Source organism: Nelumbo lutea, chromosome 1 (genome assembly GCF_056320005.1).
Source record: "Nelumbo lutea isolate HS-2025 chromosome 1, American lotus-T2T, whole genome shotgun sequence".
NCBI lineage: Eukaryota > Viridiplantae > Streptophyta > Magnoliopsida > Proteales > Nelumbonaceae > Nelumbo > Nelumbo lutea.
The window spans coordinates 74,842,894-74,866,203 of NC_142684.1; the positions used below are offsets into that span (position 1 = coordinate 74,842,894).

The 23,310-nt window shown below is 40.3% G+C and overlaps 1 protein-coding gene across 1 annotated transcript; it reads left to right on the plus strand.

Annotated features, from left to right (window-relative positions):
* Positions 1-20,043: 20,043 nt before the first annotated feature.
* On the plus strand, positions 20,044-20,742 carry LOC148875398 (uncharacterized). The gene has a single exon (XM_088964427.1). The coding sequence runs from the start codon at positions 20,044-20,046 to the stop codon at positions 20,740-20,742; it is 699 nt and encodes a 232-aa protein (XP_088820553.1).
* Positions 20,743-23,310: the final 2,568 nt, after the last annotated feature.

Below are 23,310 nucleotides of genomic sequence, written 5' to 3' on the forward strand. Positions count from 1 at the left end.
GAGCTCGGGCCTTAAAAGGGGTCAGGGCGCCCCGAACTCGGGACCCCCCGAAGTGCCTCAACCTTGGGGAGGAGGTGCGGGTAAGGCGGCTCCCGGCAAGTAGTTTACTTGGCGAGTTGCCGAGCTGAACTCGTTGGGACTTTCCCTCCAAGTTGTGCTCACGCTCGTTGCGCTGTCATACTGAGTCACTGTTTGAGCAAGGTCACGCCCACGTGTACCTGTGCTGCGAGGTCGGGCCAAATCACCCTCCATCAATTGCCCCCACTCCCTGCACTGGCGGCGGTGACCCAGCGCAGGGAGGTCATGACGCGTCAGGTGGATTTGGCGTCGGTATTCATGCCACTTTGTCGCGCGCTTCGTCCAACTGGACCAGCCTAGCGTCCGGTTTGATCCGAAAAGACTCGAGTCGCGTCTGGGTTACATGTGGATCTCATGCGATTTGGACTTCACGAACGTAAAAAACGCGCTCAACCATTTTTGCCTCGAGGAACCCGCAACCATAGCTATAAATAAAGGGGCCCTTGGCCATTTTCTTCGCCACATGTGGATCTCTTAGCTCAGGTCTTTTGGTTCGTCCTGTTCTCCCAGTCCAGTCGTGTTTCCTTTGGTGAGTCTCCCCGAGCTTCCTTCCCCTTTTCAATTTGTTTCATCCTTTTAGTTCGCTATGTCGTCTAGCGTAGACAGTCTTATCGACGAGCTCGAGGTAGGTACCTCGGCTTGGGGTGTCTCCTCCGCTGCCTATCCATTTAGTTCGCTATGTCGTCTAGCATAGACAGTCTTATCGACGAGCTCGAGCTCGAGGTAGGTACCTCGGCTTCGGGTCATCTGGCGTCCACCTCCCATCGAGGTCGAGAACTAGATCAGTTCGGACCTTTCCATAATGACTTCGGAGAGGCTTCAGGACCTCATACAGAGGTTCTGCCTCCCTAAGGAATACTCATATAGCCTTCCCATGGGAGTACAGTCCCAACGAGATCGTGATCTTCAGGGAACAGCTGATAGTCGGGCTCTGACTTCCTCTTCACCCTTTAATCATTGAGGTGTTGATACACTTCAACATCACCCTGGACCAACTCCACCCAAACTCCATATGGAATGTGGTGGGGTCCATCTCTCTTTGCTTCGATCGCTCCCTCTCTATAGATTTAGATGTCCTCAGTACAATTTTGGCTATAAAGAAGAGCGCTTCAGGCGCTCTCCCCGGGCATAGGCGGTCCTATTACTTGTCCCCCCGCCTGGGTTTCAAACTCATGCACAAGCTCCCAAGCAAAGTGCCAGCTTGGAAGCAGGACTACTTCGTAGCCTGGAGCAGTATGGGGTGGCCCTTCCCCACCGATTGGAGGATAGCCATTCAAGACCCTGGCGTCATCCTTGACGAGAAGACCAAGAAGACACTCCAGTCATTGGCTCAGCTCGGGTTGAATTATAAAGAATTCACTTCTGAGGAGAAGTTCGTCCAGGCGAGCTTGAGCCCGGGTAGGTTTTCCCCACTTCAGTTTTCCGTTTGCATGTTTGCTTCGGGTTGCTGATGTTGTGTTTCACTACAGGTCTCATGGAGGTGGAAAGAATAGACAACCAGAAGCTCTTCCACCAGATGAAGAGAAAGAAACACATAGCCAAGAAGGCGCGTGTTGAGTCCCTGCAAGCTTCAGCTGAGCCCCAACCTCCGTAGACTTCTGCCTCGGGGCCCGAGGTGGTAGCCATGCACGTCGTCAACATGGAAGAAGGGGTCATGCCTAAGGGGCCCAGGTGATGACAGAACCTACCGTTAAGCCCACCGAGCCTGCTGGAGAAAGCGTTGCCAAAGCCAACGCTGCTGCTGCTGCCGGGGCTCATTCCGCAGAAGTTTTCGCTAAGACCTCTAAGAGTTCGACTCATGATGTGGAGATGACGGCTTCTAGCTCGGAGGGTCAGGGGAGCCAAACCGTCTTGAACCCCCAGTGCAGCCTGAAGAAGAGCAAGCTGGCTGCATACTCGGGGGAGGTCAACAATTGGGTCGAACTCACTCCTGGTCAGCTCGGGTGCATACTCGAGGGAGGTCAGCGATTGGGCCGAACTCACTCCTGGCCAGCTCGGTGCTCGAGCTGCCACTCATACTATGGCGGTGAGTCTTTCTTCTTCTTTCTTCTTCGTTTTTTCTCTCTTTCTTTTTTTTTTTTTTGACCAGTTTCCCTTTTGCAGGTGAACACCGCCATTCGGGCCTTTACCCTTCAATCAGATCAGCACTTGAGGCAGGTTCTGGAGGCTGAGAAGTCATCTCACGCAGCCCATACTGAGTTGATGGCAGCTCATTGTCAGGTTCACCGCCTGGAGAGTGACGCCTCGGCTCAAAAGAGCTTCATCGAGGTGTTAATGGTAGAGAAGGGGGAGTTGGCCTGAGACAAAAACAAGTTGAGGGCTGAGGTGAACGGCCTCAGGGTCGGCTAGGAGGCCTTAGGGCTCGAGGTGAGCAGCCTCAAGGCTGAACGGGATGCCTTGAAGCTCGAGATGCAAGGCCACAAGGAGGCGAAGGGGAAGCTGGAGCATGAAGTGGGGTACCTCCAGGAGAACATAAGGGAGAAGACTACAATCTTCGAGGGTGCTCTCGAGGAGGCCAAGACTTAGGCCGTCACTAATTACGTCAACTCTTCAAGATTCAACGACTTGATGACGGAGGCCTACCGTAAGGGCTTCAAGCTCAGTCAGTGGCTGATCAAGCACCTCTACCTCGAGCTGGACACGAGCGCCATTACTACTTCACAGATTACTGACAACATCGTGCGTCAATCCAAAGATGACCCCAATTCCGAAGATGAGGGCATCGAAGATGAAGCAGAGGATTCCGGTCTAGATACTATCCCCGAGGGGGTCCCTGATAGAGGCGACGAGCTCCCGAAATAGTTTGCTCTTTATACTTGTAACTTAATCTTTTCCCTTTTTCTTTCTTGTAAGGTGTTCTTAATGAAATTTATGTAATGAATTTTTTGAAATGAAGAAATTTTTTCCTTTTGTCAAAAGTTTGCGCAATTCATTTTTGTCGAAACGGTTATCTCACCCCAAGCTGTCAACCTATCGAGTTGGACTTCCGAAGTGGGTGTTCCTTAATGGCCATCGTGGCCCCGAACTGTTTAGTAGGGGTAGCCTCATGTACGTTGGGGCGAGGGACATAGTAGGGCGCATGCCCGACCTGTCTGTACCCGAGGTAGGTTGCCATCTATTATCCTCAGTGGGTCTAACTCTTTGCACGCCAGGGCGAGCTATTTGTTGTAAGTTCATGCCTGAGCCGCCTGCACCTCAGGCGCTACAAGTACTTTGTTCATGCTGACGGGGTGACTCAATTTTGTGTGTTGTTGAGGTTTCTTCATTAGTTCGGTGTTTCAGCTCTTAGGCTGGAGGAGTGGCTCATGGCTCACTCTCGGAGTTTGCCCATGCCGTAGAGGCGATTGAGTCCTGTTGTGCCGAGGTCATGTTAGCTCGGTATTCTGGTCCTTAGGCTTTGGGAGTGGCTCGTGGCCTACTCGATTCTTACAGATAGTATTGTCTTAGGTTGACAATATTCCATGCCCAAGGTACTTGTTTCTCTTCGAGGGTCTCGAGCTCGTATGTTCCTTCCCCGAGCACTCGTTTCACTCGATAAGGGCCTTCCTAGTTGGACCTGAGCTTGCCAGCGCCAGGCTTAGGCACCATAACTTTACGAAGGACCAGGTCGCCAATGCGGAGATTCCGTTTCTTGACCCTGGCATTATAGTACCGAGCTACTCTCTGTTGGTAGGTTGTTGTCCTGATGTACGCGAGGTCCCTTACTTCATCAAGTAGATCAAGGTTGGTACGTAGCTCATCTTCATTTGTCTGATCGTTGTATGCCTCTAATCATAGCGTAGGCACTTCGATCTCTACGAGAATCACTGTGGAGGATGTAGATTTCCTTGATTTTGGTGCATTGGGAGATTTGATGTCGATTTCTTCACTACGAGCTTCGTGCTTGATCGACTGTGGAGGATGCTTCTCTAAGAAGGGACTTTTTGTGGTGGCTTGATCTTCTTGAAAGAGATTAAATCCAAGTATATTGTAGAGAACGAAGGAGTTTTTCTCTTGTTTCTTCACTCTTGATCTTACAGTTGCTGGAGTTTGCAGGAGCTTGTGGTTGCTTGCAATCTTTAGTGTTGGTGTCTGAGAGCTTCTTGCAATGTGTTTGTTGAAAAAGGTTCTCTTTCTTCTTAGGCAAGGCTATATATAACCAAGGGTTAAGGCTGCCACCTCAGCCCACTTAGCTAACCAATCCCATGTGAGTGGGATGTTGGGTTAGCATTAACTCCTATACATGTACCATTATGTAGGAGTTAGTGGTCTTGCTAATGGAACCACCCTATTACAATAGGAGATGGGTCAAATTGAACTTAATACACTTGGATCCTTAGGCCACCTAGACATATCTATGTAGGCTTAGGCCTTGGGGCTCATGGAGGCCCATATTAATTCAGAGGCTGTCATGTAAATTAAGCCCATTTATTTGGCTTAAAAATTCACATGTCTACAACTGGGTAGAGGTAAAATTAGAGGGTCTGAAGATAAAGGATCTTGAATTATAACATGGTCTGCTTCATTAAAGTCACCTATTAAAAGGAAAATTGCCACTTCTACTTGCAACATTTTAGGTTGGTCAATAAAAATTTTATGAGAATATATTTTTTCTACCACAAATGCTTTGAGTTAACAATATAATATTGGCACCATTTATGATTTTTATGGGAAGCATCAAATTTGGTGTTTCTACTAGAAATGCCAATGTCTAATCCAATGTCAATATTTTTCTTAGTAGAAGTGGTTATTTGATATGATATAACAAGACAATTTTTCAAAAATTTGTATCAACCAACACAAAACGTTGCAAGTAGAAGTTGCAATGGTACCAAACACAACTAGAATTTACCATTATGGAGAAATAATGTTGAACCTACTAAAAGAAACAAATAAACGAAAGGAATATACATGTTTATGGGTCAGGCTGGGCTTTGTCTCTGTATCAATAGAATACATTCAAGCCAGATCCCAATCAAGCCCGACCATTAGGCCTAGGTCTTGATCCCAAGCCCGGGCCTAAGCCCATCCAAAAATTTGAAAACATTTTTTTTTCTTTTTTTTATCAATAAAAAAGTGTTCTATTTATATTAAAAGCCCTCAAAACTCAAAAATAATAAAATATCTCACTATTACTTGAAAAAAGAGAAGAGGAACAAAGAAAAATATATTGTATATATTTTTTATTATATAATATATATTATCAAGTTGGGCTTAGGTTGGGGTTTTTTGAGAAAGCCCAAGCTCAGCCCAAAAAAATACCGAGCCTTGTGTTTTAGGCCCAAGACGAGCCCATGAGCCTAAAATCATGTCCAAGACCGACTTAGAATGGGTTGGGCCAGGCTGGCCCATCGGGCTACCCAACCGATGAACATGACTAGAAAGGAGAGAAGATTATCCGTTGGATTAGGCTAATTTAATTGAATCAATCCTAATTATATATGGAGAGAGAGAAAGAGAGACATGCAAATGGATCAGGTCATGATATAATATGGTCCTATTTTGTTGGATTCAAATCACCCTATGTCAGATTTTTGGATCGAATCAAATCAAATAATAGGATCCAATTGAAAATCGAATTGAATTTGAATCACCACCTATCTGATCCAAAAGACATGTATACATTAATATATTGTGTTTTTGTAAATTTTTTATAAAAAGACAAGTAAATATTAATATATATTATGAAAATAGTTGAAAAATACTAATACTTTTTTCTTAATATAAACAATTATGTCTTTATCTTTTAATAAATTTATTAAAATTTTCAGATTAAATTTGATTAGGATATCTGGCATCCTTAACGGATTCAAATTCAAATCACCATTTAGAACCTGACTTGAATTGGATCCGATATATTTACATCCCTAGAGAGAGAGAGAGAGAGGGAGGGAGGGATATCGGCATGCTTCAAATGATGTGATGGTTGAATCCAATTTTCATGCAAAGGACATTTTCGTTTTCTTTCAAGTCAATCAAATCAAATTCTTGATCCCTATAACATACAACTGCATATTGGGAATATTTTCTTTATATTTAATGTTAAATTTATGGGAAAATATTCTCAACATATGCATTCAGAGTTTTTGTTTGGAAAAATAATTCTAACACTTTCCAAAAAATGCAAAATGATAAGACCTAGAGGTTTCTTACAAATACTAAAACTAGGATGTTAATGCTTTTGGGTTGTGTTAAAGATTAATTAGTTTTATGATGTTTTTTATGAGTAGATGTTTTATGTTAGTTGTTAGATAGGATGTGGGGACCATAGTAATTATGTGAGTCCAAATTTTATTATGTTTTTGTGTCTTATATATGTTGTTTTATGTCTTGCTGCCCTATAAGAGCATAGTTGTCTTTGTACTGCTCTATTATTTTTTAGTTCTTGGTAGGGCTGAACCATGAATTCAACATTGTTAGGCAGCATATTCTTTTTAGGGAGGGTGTGACACTCTCTCGAGCCTATGCCCTTATCTCTAAAGAGGAAAGTAGGAGGAATGTAATGCTGAGACAGCTTAGGATTGACCAGTTGGCTATGGTTGGTACAACAAAATCTAAGCCAAATGGCGACAGGGGGAGTAGGGAGACTAGAAGGGAAGATAAGAAGGACTTGGTGTGTGATTATTACAAGAAGCCTAAGCTTAACAAGGACACTTGCTAGAAGCTTCATCAAAATCTTATGCCTACCCGGATAAGGAACAAGAAAGGAAATGCAAATATAGCCACTACAGAATACTCTTTGGTCCCTCTTTCCCAAACTGATTGAGAATCCATTGCAGGAGCAGCAGTGAAGACAAAACTGGAGAGGTTTGGACAGCTTACGAATAAGAAAGATTCACCTAGCATTAACCTTCTAGATGGACAATATAATGTAGGAACCAACTACACCTCTTCCTTTGCACATACAAGTAGTTCATATGCAATTGCAAATCTTGCATCCACTTCAGATAAGGAGGGACCTCCCTGGATTATAGACTCAGGAGCATCTGAGCACATGACTAATGCCCCTATCCTTTTTAGTTCCTATCAGTTGTGTTCTAGTAGAGACAGAGTCTCTATAGCAAATGGTTCACATATTCCCATTGCTGGGAAAGGGACAGTTAGAGTGACCAATGATATAACTTTGTCTTCTATTTTACATATCCCTAGACTTCATACCAACCTACTGTCTATTAGTTATTTGACAAAAAATTTGAATTGTTTCATGACCTTTCTTCTTGGTAATTGTGTTTTACAGGATCTAGAGTCAAAGAAGATGATTGGGAGTGGTCGTGAGGTGAATAGAGTCTACATTCTAGATGAGATTTTGAGACATCAGGGCCATCATGTTAGCAACAGCAGTAGTAGTGGGTCAGAGTCAGTGAACCGGATTATGCTCTGGCACAATCGCTTGGGACACTTTTCTTTTAGTTCTTTGAAACGTCTTTTCCTAAAGTTATTTTAGTCTGTTCAATTACCTACTTTAGAGTGTGAGAGTTGTCAGTTAGGAAAGCATTGTAGACAGTCTTTAAACCAAGTAATAAAAGAAATACTTTTGCTTTTAATATTGTTCACACTGGTGTATAAGGGCCATAACATATCCCTTCCATGGGAAGATTCTGTTACTTTCTCTTGTTTGTGGATGATTATACACGTCATTCTTAGATATATTTCATGATATCATGTGATGAGGTTCCTAACTTGGTACTATAGTTCCACTAGATGGTTCTCACACAATTTGGATTGAGAACTAAGGTTTTTAGATCAAATAATGCTAGAGAGTACTTTGAGAAGGACCTAACCATGTATCTCCTAGAACATGGGGTAATTCATTAGACCAATTGTGCATATACACCACAATAGAATGAAGTTGCTAAGAGAAAAAATTAGACACTTTGTGAAGGTGGCAAGGAGTCTTATGGTGTGTGCTTCAATTCTTGTGCAGTTCTGGGGAGATGTAGTTCTTAGAACCGTGTATTTGATTAACCATGTTCTTTCATGGACTTTGGGGTTTAAGATGCCATTTAGTCTGCTTTTTCCAAATGGGAAGATATTTCATATACCTCTGAGGTTTTGGGGTGTGTTTCCTTTATTCACATTCTTGGCCATATCGCAAGAAATTGGATCCTAAGGCCAAGAAATGTGTTATTCTTGGGTATACTCAAAACCAAAAGAGATATTGCTAATATGACCCAATGTCGAGGAACAGATTTGTCACAATGGATGTTACATTCTTTGAATCCACCTTCTTCTTCTCAAGTGGTTCTCCTCAGGGGAGAGTTTTAGGGAGGAGAACTCACAATCTGTTCATCTTTCTATTTCTTTGGTGCATTCATCAGTTCAGCCAACACCTTCATCAGTTCAGTCAACACCTCCATTAGTCTAGCCAACACTTGCATCTCCAATTTCATTACCTAAGCCACTACGAGCAGCCTCACAGAAATATTAGCACTGGAAGATGATGGTTGACTCCACACATCCTCAACCAACAACTCTCTATTAGTCCTTCTAAAACTCCAGATTCAATAGATACAGTTCTAGGTATTCCTCTTGAGCCTGAGTCTGCTATGTTTTCTAATGATAATGTTCTTGTCTCTAACACCATGTTGTAGTTGATCCCACTGACCTTGATCTTTCCATTGCACTTTGTAAGGGGAAGAGAAAGTGTACATCACATTGCATTTCAGACCATCTTTCTTACAATGCCTTATCACCCTCCTACCATGCTTTTCTTCCTCCCCTAGATTATGTGTCTATAGTCAGGAATGTTATTGAGGCTCTTTCCAAACCTAAGTGGAAAACAACCATGCAAAATGGGATGGATGCTTTGGTTAAAAACCAAACATGGAAAAATAGTTGATCTCCCCCAAGACAAGGAGATAGTCGAATGTAGATGGGTATTCACAGTGAAGTATAGGGCTGATAGCAAGATAGAGAGATACAAGGCAAGGTTGGTAGCATAAGGGTATACTCAGACCTATGGTGTTGATTATCTGAAAACCTTTGCACCATTAGTGAAGATGAGTTCAATCAGTATCCTTTTATCTCTAGTAGCCACTTATTCATGGCCTTTGTTCCAACTTGATGTCAAAAATTCCTTCCTCAATGGTGATTTACAAGAGGAGGTATATATGGATATTCTAGCAGGCTTTTATGAGAATGTTGGTAAGGGAAAGGTGTGCAAACTCAAAAAATCTCTGTATGGACTGAAATAGTCACCTAGAGCTTAGTTTAACAGGTTCAGAAGGGCACTCATCCATTTCGGATACACACAAACACAGTCTAACCACACTCTCTTTGTGAAGAGGAGAGATGCTCTGGTATCAATTCTGATTGTGTATGTGGATGATATAGTGGTGACAGGAAATGATCTGGAGGAGATTTGTGATCTCAAAAAATCATTGTAACAAGAATTTGAGATCAAAGATCTTGGTGAGGTCAAATACTTATTGGGGATTGAAGTTGCAAGATCCAAGCATGGGATCTTCATTTCATAGAGGAAGCATGTACTTAACCTATTGCGGGAGACTTAGAAGCTGGGGACCAAACCAGCAGACACTCCTATTGATCCAAATCACAGAATTAATGGTGTGAATGGTGAGTTGGTAAAGGATGCATGGATATATCAAAGAATTGTGGGCCGTTATTGTATTTGTGTATGACACGACCAAATATTTCTTATGTTGTCAGTGTTGTGAGTCAATACATGCATGTACCTCGAGTTCAGCACTGAGAAGCTATTGAGAGGATACTTGTATATTTGAAGAAGCGCCTTGGTAGAGGCATTCTTTTCTCAAATCATGAGAATCTAAAATTAGAGTCCTATACAGATGTAGACTGGGTAGGATGCTTAGATGACAAGAGGTCAACATCAAGAGTGTGTCATGGGTCATGTTGTCTCAGAACTTCTTTGGGTTAGATCTCTCTTGAGTGAGATTGGGGTGAAAGCAAAGGAACGTATGATGTTATACTATGACAATCAGGCTGCAATCAATATTTCCCACAATCCAATTCAGCATGATAGGACAAGACACATTAAAGTTGATATACACTTTATAAGAGAAAGGGTAACAATCAGAGAAGTTTGTTTGCCTTATGCCTCTTCAGAGTTGCAGCTGACTGATGTCCTCACTAAAGGGGTGGCAAAGAACAAGCTTGAACATGATCTACGCAAGTTGGGAATGTGTGACATTTACTCCCAACTTGAGGGAGAGTGTTGAAGATTAATCAGTTTTATGATTTTTTTATGAGTAGATGTTTTATGTTAGTTGTTAGATAGGAGGTGGAGACTACAATAGTTATGTGAGTCCAAATTTTATTATGTTTTTGTGTCTTATATACGTTGTTTTATGTCTTGCCACCCTATAAGAGCATAGTTGTCTTTGTACTGCTCTATTATTTTTAGTATTAATAATAAGTGAAGGGGGTGGCCAGATTATTGCTCTCCCTTCTTTTCAACTTCTCTTCTTCTTCTCTCTTCCTTCTTTCTTCAAGAAACTCCTTTTATTTCATATTTTTTAATTCAGCAAGCTTTCTACTGGTTGGACCCCATTCAAATTAAAATTAATTTGGACGGATTGGATGAACCAATAAGATATATTGAATTGGACCAGTCCAGACTTAGTTGTCCAACTATTTATTGATTTAGATTGGACTGTCTATAATGGATTTATATTGGATTGAGTAGGATTGAACCAATTATCTGGTCCGTTGATAGAAGATAAGAATACAAGTGTCAATGGACCAGGTTTAGGTTGGAACCAATCTAAATTCAAACCAATTTGAACAGATTGAACGGTCCCAAATGGTCCAAAGTATTCATGAGAAAAAGATTCCCAATTCAAGGGGAGATGCTGTTTATAGGGAGAGTTGGGGATGAATATATTTGAAAAAATAATTTCCCAATTCTGAGATGGAATGAACCGTAAAAAGGCCAAATGAAAAACCTCTTTTTACTTATTCCACGATTGATTGCTGTCAACATTTTATTATACATGACATAAAAATTTGCTAAAATCCCAAAAATGGTTCAGCTTACCAATAACAAGTATACTCATGAGATTTGGCCCACTGAGCTAGAATATGGGCCGCTTAGTATAGTTCCTAGCTTTCTATACAAAGTTAACACTTGGAAATAGTTTGACCAGATCCAAAATTCTTTCCAGCCAGTTCAAAAAACACCAAAGAAGTGAAGATTCATGACCATTCAACACACCTATTGTCAAACTAGAATATGACACTAATAAAATGGAGGCCCACCCAACCCGATTGCCTAGTTTGGATAGATATAGTCTGCTCTTCAAGAGTCCAATACCCCTGAGAGTTTATCAGATAAGCCGATTAGCTGAACTGACCAGTGGGCTGGTTCATAGTTTTTCTAGTAGGGCCAGCCAGTTCGGTCCAGTTCTCTTGTTAATTACATAAAGTTTGACTAAGCAAAATAATGCATTCTTTCTTTGTCTAAAATGTCAGCCAAACGCCCAAACAAAGTTAGTCGTCTTGTACTCTCTATTTCTGATGGAGCGCAATCCGGCTGGTCTTAGCTGTCAACGATTTCGCCTCTGACTGGAGTGACGGGGAGCCTGAAACAGAGAAGATGAGGGAACTCCGGGGGGAACCCGGTGAGATAACTTCGAAGGCAAGGCTCACAAGTGGGAAGATTTTCTACGGTTAGAAAATCCAAAGGACCATCCTTTACCAGTCTTGTGATTCGGTCAATGCCGATATGGCCAAGTCGGTAATGCCAGAGGCACATGGGATTAACTATATCACAATTCATTTTCTTGGGATTTTCGACCGACGTAGTTTTGGTTAGGTTAGTTTCTAGAGAAGGATGTAGAACATAGAGACCATTCTCCAGTTCCCCGCATGCAATGAATTTATTATTCCATTTAACAGTAATCATATAACTAAAATAAACAGTATATCCATCAGCACATAGTTTAGAAACAGAAATTAAATTTCTTCTCAAGTTCTGTACATAAAGACAATCTTTAAGTACAAGGACTCCTTCTCTAAAAACTAATTCTACGGTTCCTATCGCCACAGCTGCAACACTTGCAGTGAGTTACATGCATGAGTTGAAGCCCCAGAGTCAACACACCAGGACATAGAAGTAACTAACATATTAGTTTCTATGACACAAGTTTCGATGTTACCTTTCTTAGATTCCAGGTAGGCAGGACAGCTCCTCTTTGAGTGGCCGGTCTGTTTGCAGAAGTGACAGACATAGATGCCTTGTTCTTCTTCTGCTTCTTGGGTTTGGCAGCCTTCTTCTGGGGCTTCTTTGCCTTTCTCTTTTTCTTGCCCAATTTGTTAGCTTCAGCAAGCATAACCACAAGCTCATCATTCTTTAAAAGATCCTTAGCCCTCTGCAACATATTGCTGAGTTCCTGGACGCTGACATTCAGCTTATTCATATTGTAGTTCATAGTGAATGCATTGAAGGAAGAGGGCAAAGAATTCAGGATGGCAACCACTTGCATGCCAAGATCTAGCCCGGACCCAAGAGCTTCAAGTTCGTTAATGTATCCCATCATCCAAAGACAATGGTCATGAACTTTCTTCCCCATAGACATCTGCGCGGTCATGAACAATTTCAGGACCCTCTGTCGAGTAGAACGGTTCTGCTCTTCATACATTGTTCTTAGACTGTCCAATATGTCATTGGCTAGTTCGATCTGATCGAACTGGCTTTGTATTGAGTTGTCTAATGAGGCAATGACAAAGCAGCGGGTTAGGGAGTTCTAATCCTCCCAATCTTGGTAGTCCCTCCTACGGGCCTCAAAAGCCCTATCACCTGAACATTCCGGGGCAGGATTTTTCACCAACTTATCTAACTTTTCAGAAGTTAGGACCAGCATAAGATTTCTGTACCAGTCGGCATAGTTTGGGCCCTTAAGCTTGTTATCATCTAGAAGCTTTGCAAAATGACCGTTTGCCATTTTCTGATAAAACAGCAAAAACGTTAATCCACAACCTTAGTTTGATTCATGTTACCTACATAGATATGGCTTTTAATCTATGTTCCATTCCCATTTATTCATCTCTGAGATTTTCCCTCCCTTCTCAGTGACAGAGACAACAGAATGTCTCTGGAAATGTGGGAAATCACATAGGGTGCGTGAAGCCAACTGTTTCAGTTGCATAACCCCACCACCTTTCTGTGACGGATCATATCCACTCATCAGATGAGCTTCCCTTTGGCCTCTGTCAGACAAGGTTCAGAGCTGTTTTCAGATAAACCTTTATGTCCAATGAATGCACACCCATCATATTCAGGTTACGCCAAGGTACCGTGAGAGAGTTCCCATTTTCTGGTGAAGCCCCTCCCACATCGGTTTATGACGCCCCTATCATCTAATGAAACACTCTAACAGATCTAATAGCAAATGGATAGCCCAATTTTATGGTGCGTTTCCTCATTATTGATGGACCCATCATTGTGTTAATGACGGAAGGCCTTTAAAGAGTCCATCAAATGGATCTCCCTATCACACGCACTCATATTTGCTTGGAGGGAACAAAATTTATGCCCTAGTTCTAATTTAGGTCATACCAAAGTGGCTCCCACTGACTTTCATAAAGCTAGATTTCTGGTGGGCCTCAATCGGCTAGGGGTTTCGTACGCATCCCTTTTCAGGGTTGTGGGGGCCCACCAAGTAGAGAGGGGTCATCCAATGACCTTAAGGGACACCATGGCAATGATGTACATTCAGCCATGGTGTGCGCAAGAGCCACTAACGAATTAACATGGGCCAAGTGCTTATGGCCCATGGTCGCAGCACATCATACATCCAAACATCACATGTAAATGAAGAATTGATCCAATCAATTAACTACTATAAAGCCCATCGAATAGCCCATTTAAAATCCTAAAGCATTAACAATTAATGTCTACTAGGTGTATGGGCTGAATAGCAGTTAGCAGTTCAACCCATACAGCTTTTCTCACAATTATGGGCTTTTGTAGTTTTAACCCTTTAAAACTGGGCTTTACAGATGGGCCGAATTAACCCCTGTAATTGAACATCAGATTTGGAATAATCAGTGTGAGAAATATGGACTGAAAAACAGCCCCTTTCGAATCTCGGATTCGGTCCAAATAGTTTTGGTCCAATCTAGTCTGAAATGGTCCAAAACTGATTTTCAATCTAAGAATTAATTCATGAGAGATCTGAAATTAATAATTTTTTATTTAGAAAATCATAAATCAAATTATGGACTGTTCGTACCACCTGCAAAACAGAGGTTAATCACAAAAGTTACAATTTCATAAACTGTAAATCGCAATATGCGATTTCTCCATCTGCAAATCTCCAGCCCCGCCATCTTCTTCCTTCTTCTTTATTCAAGAAAATAAATAAAAAACAGAAATCCTATTTCTATTAATTAATTACATTCTTGATCAAATCCTATACATTCAGTCTAGAAAAATAAAAAAATATATTTACAGACCGAATAATAATAAAAGAAAGAAAAATGGGTGCACAGACTATCTGCGCCAAATCTGCACTGCGATCTCCAGGTTCGAACAGTCCATTAAATCAAAAATAAATAAAGAACAATTCTAAATAAATTTTTGGATTTAACAGAATTAATTTCAGATCAAACGCCCTTAACAAGAAACCATTTCTTGAAAAAAAAAAAAAAAGAAAGCAATCTGCATAGATCTTGGCAGAACATTTTCTGTTCATCTGCGCAAGGTCAGATCTGATTTTCCTTTGGTTCAAGATTCGAACCTGTGGCTCTGATACCACTGAAAGAATGGTAGGATCCATCTAATGGACGCCAAGAAGGGTGCAGAATGGGGGGGCGAATTTCAAAAAAAATTCCTACCTTCTTCCAACTAGGGATCATATTCCCTAAATTTAGAATACATTATTCAAGGATCCTACTTGAACCATAAACAAATCAGAAATGAACCAAAAAAAAAACAGAAAGGATTATACCTGATCCGGAGAAATAATATCTCCCAAAGTTGGTGTTCACGCCCAAAGAACAAACCAAGATCTGCTCCTGCTGAAGATGACACAGTCGTGGATGGAACGGAACCAGCAAGGTGCATCCTACACACTGGATTCTTCACAAGAACCCTCTGGAAACCTTGAACACCGAATCCTTTTGTCTTTCTTGCAAAACTATTGTCAAGAACTGCTTTCTTGACTTCCTGTTGCTACAAAGATCCAATCTTCCAATAGGAAGTGGCGGCGGCTGAAGGAGGAGAAGTCCAGAGACGAAGAGGACAGAACTGTCTCTTCTCTCTGGAGTCCGTGAGAGATCAAATCGTAGATTGCAGGATGTGTTTCTTGCTTGCTCAAACCCCCTAGTTCGAAATCTGATATTTCTGCTAGGGTTTTTCTCCTCTTTCTTCTTGATTAAGAAACCTCCCAATATTTTGGGAGTTATCCCAATCCAAATCAGTATTTGGATAGAAGTTAATCTTAATCCTATCTGCAGATTAAGTTAGTTAACTCCTGATCTTATCAGGAGGTTACCAGATTCAAATCTAATTTGAATTTGGTCTCTTAGAGTGGATATGGTTAAAGGCCCAATCCTTTTACTAACATTAATCTCAGATTCGCCCCATGAACTGGTGATCATATCAGCCCAGTTCGAAATGGGCTTTTGACCCATTAAGTGTTCAGTGTTTAATCAGTTTCCAACCTGCTGCCTAGTTGGGCTTCTTTGTATGGCGTGGAACCCAAGCATTGATCTACACACCAATCACATGGATTCGGCCCAGCCTTTATTACAAGGCCCAGCCGAATTCACTGAAAGACTCAATGACCCCCTTGAGCCCATCACATGGACCCTATGGGCCCAACACTTACATTAAGTGGTCACTGGGCCAAGCCATCTTATAAAAACCCAAGGACTGTGGGCAGGTGCAAGATTAGCCCATCAGGTATTATCCTAAATGGTCTTACTCTTAACCTCTCAGCCCTTAATGATCAAGCACTGCCTGACAAGAGAAGACCTCTCTCTCGGCTGCAAGGAATAGTGCCGCACTCTCTACTCACATGGATCCCGGGAATTAAAATATTTTGTAAATCTTTTGAAACCGTACATATACAATATATATATATATATATATATATATATATATATATATATATATATATATATGTATTAATTTTGCAAAACAAAATTCCAACGATTGAAATCAACTGCCGGCAGTTTGGTTTCCATCAGAGAGAGTGCATTTCCGATCATTACCATTGTCCGACAAAGGGGCTAATCCTGTCACTATGACCACTCACTCAGATGAATTCTCAGACTGCCCCAACATGTCCAGGTTTCGACCCCCACTAAGGATTTCACTAATTGACACATCAAAGACAACCCGATCCGACACCTGGTGATGTGTCATAATCGAGTCTAGGGGTCAGGTGTAACTTTCCAGTTTTGCCCATCTGTCTCCAAGGTCTAGGGCAATACTGGAAATCTGGTCTGGTTCAAGGGTTCAAGCAATCCCATACTGCATGTGCCTTGGGTCTTACCCTGATGGCCGAAACAAGCCATCCCAACACTTGGTGGCACATCAGTATCAGCCTTGGCAGGATAAATCTCCCTAGACTTATCCAATGGCTGTGAACATTTAAAACTAACACAAGTTTCTATAAGTGTCTAGTTTTAGGGTCTTACAAAGAATTACACCAAACAACATGAATCAAACATGCACTTTAATTTATTTCCACTAAATAACAAAAGTACATCAAATCTGATTGAAGCTAAGGGCATACAAGACTGTCTAACACTTGCACCATTAGGGCCTCATTGAATCATGAAAAAACATATATCCAATAGTAAACAGTACTAGCTATATCCAAAATTATAATAATTAGGATTAACAGAAAATTAACAGAAAAAGGAGAATAACAAATTAATTGAGTTATTAACAGAAAATTAATTACGTTAATTATGTTAGTTTGTTTAATAAAATTAAATCAATATAATTCTTAATTAGGTTAATTAGTCTTATTAAGATAAGTTGAATAAACTAGTTCAGTTAAATTTGTAAATTCATTTAACTTATGATAAAGTTAAATAAATGAAGGTTATTAATGTTAATTAAGGTTGTAAAATAATACATAAATTTGATAGAGTTAGAGACCACCCTTTCTTGTTTGTAGACCTGTTCATGGGCCGGGTGGCCCGATGGGCCGGCCCGACCTAGCCCGTTCCCCATACAGGTTTGAACATGTTTATAGGCCCGCGGGCTTAAACTCGGGCCAAAAAGCCCGGCCTGCAATAAATTCGAGTCGGGCTCAGGTTTTGTCAAAATAGCTCAGCCCGGTCTGACCTAAAATTAGACTTAAAATGGGTTATGTGATTATGTCCATTTGAATAAATTTTTTGATTTAAGAATGTAAAATTGTGCTTTAAAACGTAAAAGAAAGGGAAAAACCATCTTGTAGGCCCATTGTTCATTTAAATAGGAAAAAAAAAACATCTAAATTTTTAATTCTAATTTGAATAGGAAAAATTGTAATTTTTTTATTAGGTCGGGCTTCGAGCTTTTTATTAGGGCCAGGCTCGGGCCCAAGTTATAGGCCCGTTGGTCGGGCTGGGCTCAGGCTCGGGCCCAAGTTATAGGCCCGTTGGTCAGGTTGGGCTTAGGCTCGGGCCTAGCATATTTCCATTAATGATGAGTAAAAGCCCGGCCCAACCCAGCCCAGCCCGGCCCATGAACAGGTCTAGTTGTTTGTCACCGGCCCCTCCAAATAATTCTATCCTCCCGTAATGTTTTAATCAAGAGAATGCTTTGTATAGCCATTCTTGTTTCATTATCAAACAAAAATTCAAAAACCATGCTCCTTTGCATTTGACTTCAAAAGTTATAACTGATGAGAGTTGGTCTCTGGACCGGATGGTTGGACCAGAAAATCAAGAACCAGTCACTTGATTGGTTCCGTTTTACCTCAAAACTGTCTTTTGTGAAAAGCCATTGATTTGGTCAGCGAATCATTGATTCCGACGATCGAATTGTTGATCCAAATAATGATTTTTTTTGTCAGAATAGATTGTTCGTTCGGACCAGATGGTCGGACCATTCGACCCGAGAAATAGACCCAAAACGATTTCCCTTCCAGTCCGATTGCCCTCAAAACTCCAAAGTAAAATAAAGTTATAAGCTTGGCTTATCTTTTAGTTTTTTTTTTCTTTTTTTTTGGGGAGGGATTAGAAAAAAGATTGGTTCAAGAGAAATATATATATATATATATATATATAAGAGATAAGGAAGCAAACTAACAACACCAACAATTCGGGGGGCCATCACATGCGCACAATGTCATTTCACCAGACATTCATTGATGGTTTTGTAGTCACTATCCCCAGCCTCCACAACCATTCTAGCTAAATAAGTTTCCCTTTTGCAATTAATTTTGGATCTTCCAAATTATAATAGCGATAGCTTCAGTTTGGATTTCATTGATAGCTTAACAAGGACCATAAACCAGTATCCACATAGATATTATGTACATAAATGTTTGTATGGTGCCAGCTGTGGTAGGATTCCTGCTGGGATCGCTGCATAAAAACTAGAAGAGTTAGATTAACACCGAAGTTGAGATACTCCTATCAAATTGGTGTGTTTCCTTTGAGATCAAATCAGTCCCCACAACGTCCCATTTTGTGTGATGTAGTAGGGGCAATCTTGTGGGGAGTTGAATTGAACTCGTTTCGTTTCATGTCCCATTTTGTGGTTATCTCATTTCAATCTCAAAATTCTCTTCACTCTCTCATTTCAAATTTTCAACTCTATCAATCCCTCTTAAATCGGCATCTTCTTCCCGCAAAATTGCTTTTTGGCCAGAAACCGCTCTCCAGAATGATTCCTTATCCAATCCGATTTTAAAAACTTTCACCAAAAGAAGCCTACAGGCCACTTTGGACTTTTCTCTCCATCTCAATGATTGCCCCCTATTGGCCCATCCATACTTCAATTATCTTTTAGCCACCCCTTATAAAAATTTCCTGGCTCTGCCCCTGGCTAACCCCAGTCCCCTCCCTCCCTCTCTCTCTCTCTCTCATCTATAAAGCCTTTGTCTATTTGTCACAGTTAAGCTTTAATTAACCCAGATCTGAGGCTTCCATCGACCCAAAATCATGCAGCCGAGAGGTCTCCTACTGCAATCTCCAAAAAATAATATACCATGGATTTTTTGTGTAAAATCGAACATGTGGAAGTACTTTTACAAAAGTGTTTTTATAAAAGCGCTTTTACAAAAATACTTTTATGAAAGTACTTTTACAAAAGTACTTTTATACGAAAGCACTTTTACAAAAAAACTTGTGGAAGTACTTTTACAAAAAAAACTTTTATAGTGGTACTTTTATAAAAGCACTTTTATGAAAGAACTTTTACAAAAGCACTTTTGTGAAAGTACTTTTATGAAAGCACTTTTATAAAGGTACTTTTAGAAAAGTACTTTTACGAAAGCACTTTTATGGAAGTACATTTATAAAACCACTTTTACGAAGTACTATCAATAAAGTGCTTTTGTAAAAGCACTTTTATGAAAATACTTCTACAAAAGTGCTCTTTCAATGCCAAAAGTGCTTTTATATAAATTTTGATATTTCATTCGGTTTGCATTGCGTCCTGTCCATTTGTAAGTGGACTCACATTGGACTAGATCGGGTTGGACCAAATCCATCCAATTGACACCTCTCCTACCCTATCCATGCCAAGGTAGGTAGACCTGGCTAGGCTTCACATGCAAGGATAGACATGCCTTCTTGATCTCTCATTAGTATAGAATAGTGATCCAGGGTCAATAAACAATGAAAATTATTAAGGGTTCATTTGGTTCTCAATAAAGGGGTTTGGAAGCAGAATCGGAAATGGCCATAAAAAACTCAAATTAATGGTTTGTGGTTTGTGCATGTTTCTCAAAGAGAAATGGGGGAGCCGCCTGGGGAATCTCGAGGTGCTGCTTCCTTTGCTTCAGTGGTTGCTACCTCTATGAATCCTTTTCCTATACTTCTTGATCCACAGCGATGGATATTCCTTTGAAGGTCCCTTCGATCAAGTGGGGAGAACCGGCGGTGCTTTTCTCAGAAGAAGATATTGAGAAATCTCTCTCCCCTCTCCAATTCGCACTAGTTGGAAAATACTCATATGGTCACCCTTCCCTTGTGGAAATCAAGGAATTTCTGGTAGGTACATTCAGACTCCAAAAATCTATTGTTGTCACTGCATTAGATCTGAGGCATGTGCTTCTCAAATTTGAAAGTGAGGAGGAATACCTTAGGGTTTGGCTGCGAGAGGCTGTTTTTATCAAGGATTTTCTTCTAAGATTTTTGAAATGGATGCTTGGGTTGGAGTTAGGATGGGAACCTTCAGTGGTTCCTCTTTGGATTTCTCTGCCAATGTTGTCGATTAACTTGTGCAATGACATGTACTTACGATCAATTGCGCAGGTAGCAGGAAGAGTGCTAAAAGTTTATCCGACAACTGCTTGTTTAACCAGAACAATTGTGGCTAGGGTTTTTGTGGAGGTTGATTTGTTGAAAGAAAACCCTAGTCATGTTTGGGTTGGGCTCGGCAATGAGGGTTTCTACCAGAAAATAGTTTATGAGAACCTCCCCAAATACTACACCTTCTGCTTCAAACATGGTCACGATGAGGGGGAATTCAAACTAAAACTGAAGAGAACTTCAAAATCTGAGGGAGAAGTCGACAATGAGGGTTTCTAGCAGAAAATAGTTTATGAGAACCTCCCCAAATACTACACCTTTTGCTTCAAACATGATCACGGTGAGGGGGAATTCAAACTAAAACTGAAGAGAACTTCGAAATCTGAGGGAGAAGTCGCCAAGCCTAAGTCCACTTCAGCTCCAAAGCCTATAGAACCTAAACAAGCACCCAGGAAAAAACCAACTATAAAGCAGGTTTACCAGGAAGTTCGAAGAACCATAACAGCTGTCCCAGAAATTGAAGTGATAGAAAATCCAAATGCTAAAGAGATACAGACTCAACAACTTGAAATCCTAGAACAGATGATAATACCTATAGAGGGGGTGTGAAAATCCTTTGCTTCCAAAGATGACATTATTTTGAAGCCTGTTCGGCAAATCAATCTGGAGACAATCTGCAAAAATCCAAGTTGGAATTGGACGAAAGGCTTTCTCATAGGGGATACAACACTGCTCCCCTCTTTAGAACTTTGAAATAAAACTTCCAAAGTCTTTTACTGCTTGTCTACCTTATTAAGGGGATATTGTTTACACCTACACAAGTGATTACTTAAGGAATAATACCACTTGAAGATGGGCAAGATAGGTCTTTATCACAATAATTATACTCTACCCTTTGTTCACTTTTGTCCTTATAATCAAGTTTAGTAAAATGATCCCACACCCAAGATTTTTTTCTAGAAGAAGTGGTAGTACAAACTTTTGAATCAATCTTTGAACTAGTTGGGTGAGATGAATTACCAGCATTATTTGAAGGTGCGGGAAAAGGAGATGGGTTTATGCTTGTGGTTCTAAGTAGATGATTGCTGGCACTTTGAGTTTGTATTGGGGTGTGGACAGGACTGGCCCAACCGAACGTTTCTAAATCCCATGGGGGGGAGAGAGAGAAGGAGAATGAGATCAGACCTTTACTCTATTATGCTTGAGAGAGAGAGAGAGAGGTGCAGAGCTTTGGCTAGGGAATCAGCCAAACCATTTGCTGGTTTATTAACCTATCCAAAGTAATAACTAAGATAGTAATACAAACAAAAAGGACAAATGCAAATTCCATAACCATAATCCATAAAAAAAACACAAATATAAGTTCATAACCACGATCCATAAAAACCACAAATACAAGTCCATAACCATAAAAAAAATTAAAAAAAAAAAAAACACAAGGTTTACATTTCACAACTACAACCACAAAGTCACAAACACAAATTCCACAACCACTCAACCACTTAGTTATCAATGTTGACAAGAGGATGCTCCTCGATCAAGGATGCCATTTCTGCAATAAAAAGACAAATACAAATTAGAATTATTATAACAAAATAAACATGAACATAAAAAATTAAAAAACACAAAATTTACTTGATTCCATATTTTCAAGCTCATCTAAGCTCCCCTCTATATAAAGATAACTGTGTGACATTCATAATCAATCTTGTCCACAAATGATAGCTTCTACTATTCTTGGATTTAGAGAACTACAAAATGAATCAAGCACATGACCTCTAGTGCTAAAAGCCGATTCAAATGTAACTGTAGACACAGGCATAGCTAATAAATCCCAAGCCATCAAAGAAAGCACCCGGTATTTAGAGGAATTAGTTTTCCACCAAGCCAATATGTCAAATGATTTCTTTATCAGAACTTCACATTCCTCCCCTAAATATTTATCCAGTTCCGTTTTGTTCTCTACAGTTCCTAGGCCCGCTTTTTGCTTGTTAAATAATGAATTCATAAAATCAGCAACATCCTCCACATTTTTAACTTCCATATCATTTGGATCTTGAGATTGAATACTTAAGTGAACATTAGGAGATAATTGGCTTGAACTATAGAACTCATACATAGAATTCAAAACTTGTCATACTTCATTTTCATCTTGTAAGCCATTAAACTAATAGAGGAATCATCACTCTTACACTTCTAAGAAAAAACAATTCCAATACCATAAATTTCTTTCATGTATTCATCAATGAAATGGATAGTAAAACACATGTAAATAAGGTTTTGAGATGATGTCCATGTGTCTATAGTGAAGAATACCTTTGATGATAGTTTTTTAGAAAATTGTTTCAACATTTTCTTTTCCTCCACATAAAGACTATAACAATTTTTAACTACCGTTTGACGTGAATGAACTATAAATTTTGGTTGCATCTTACCACAGAAGTCACGAAACCCCTCTCGTTCCACATGTTTAAAAGGTAATTCATCTATAATAATCATCCTAACAAGTTCCTTTTTACATTCATCTTGATCAAACTTGTAAAGCACAAGTGATGGTGTGGTGCTCCCCTCTTTAGAACTTTGAAATGAAACTTCCAAAGTCTTTTACTGCTCATCTACCTTATTAAGGGGATACTGTTTATACCTACACAAGTGATTACTTAAGGAATAATACCACTTAAAAATGGGCAAGATAGGTCTTTATCACAATAATTATACTCTGACCTTTGTTCACTTTTGTCCTTATAATCAAGTTTAGTAAAATGATCCCACACCCAAGATTTTTTTCTAGAAGTGGTAGTACAAACTTTTGAATTAATCTTTGAACTGGTTGGGTGAAATGAATTA

Coding starts and splice junctions, on each gene's coding strand:
- LOC148875398 (XM_088964427.1), top strand. CDS start 20,044: ATGGATATTCCTTTGAAGGTCCCTTCGATCAAGTGGGGAGAACCGGCG.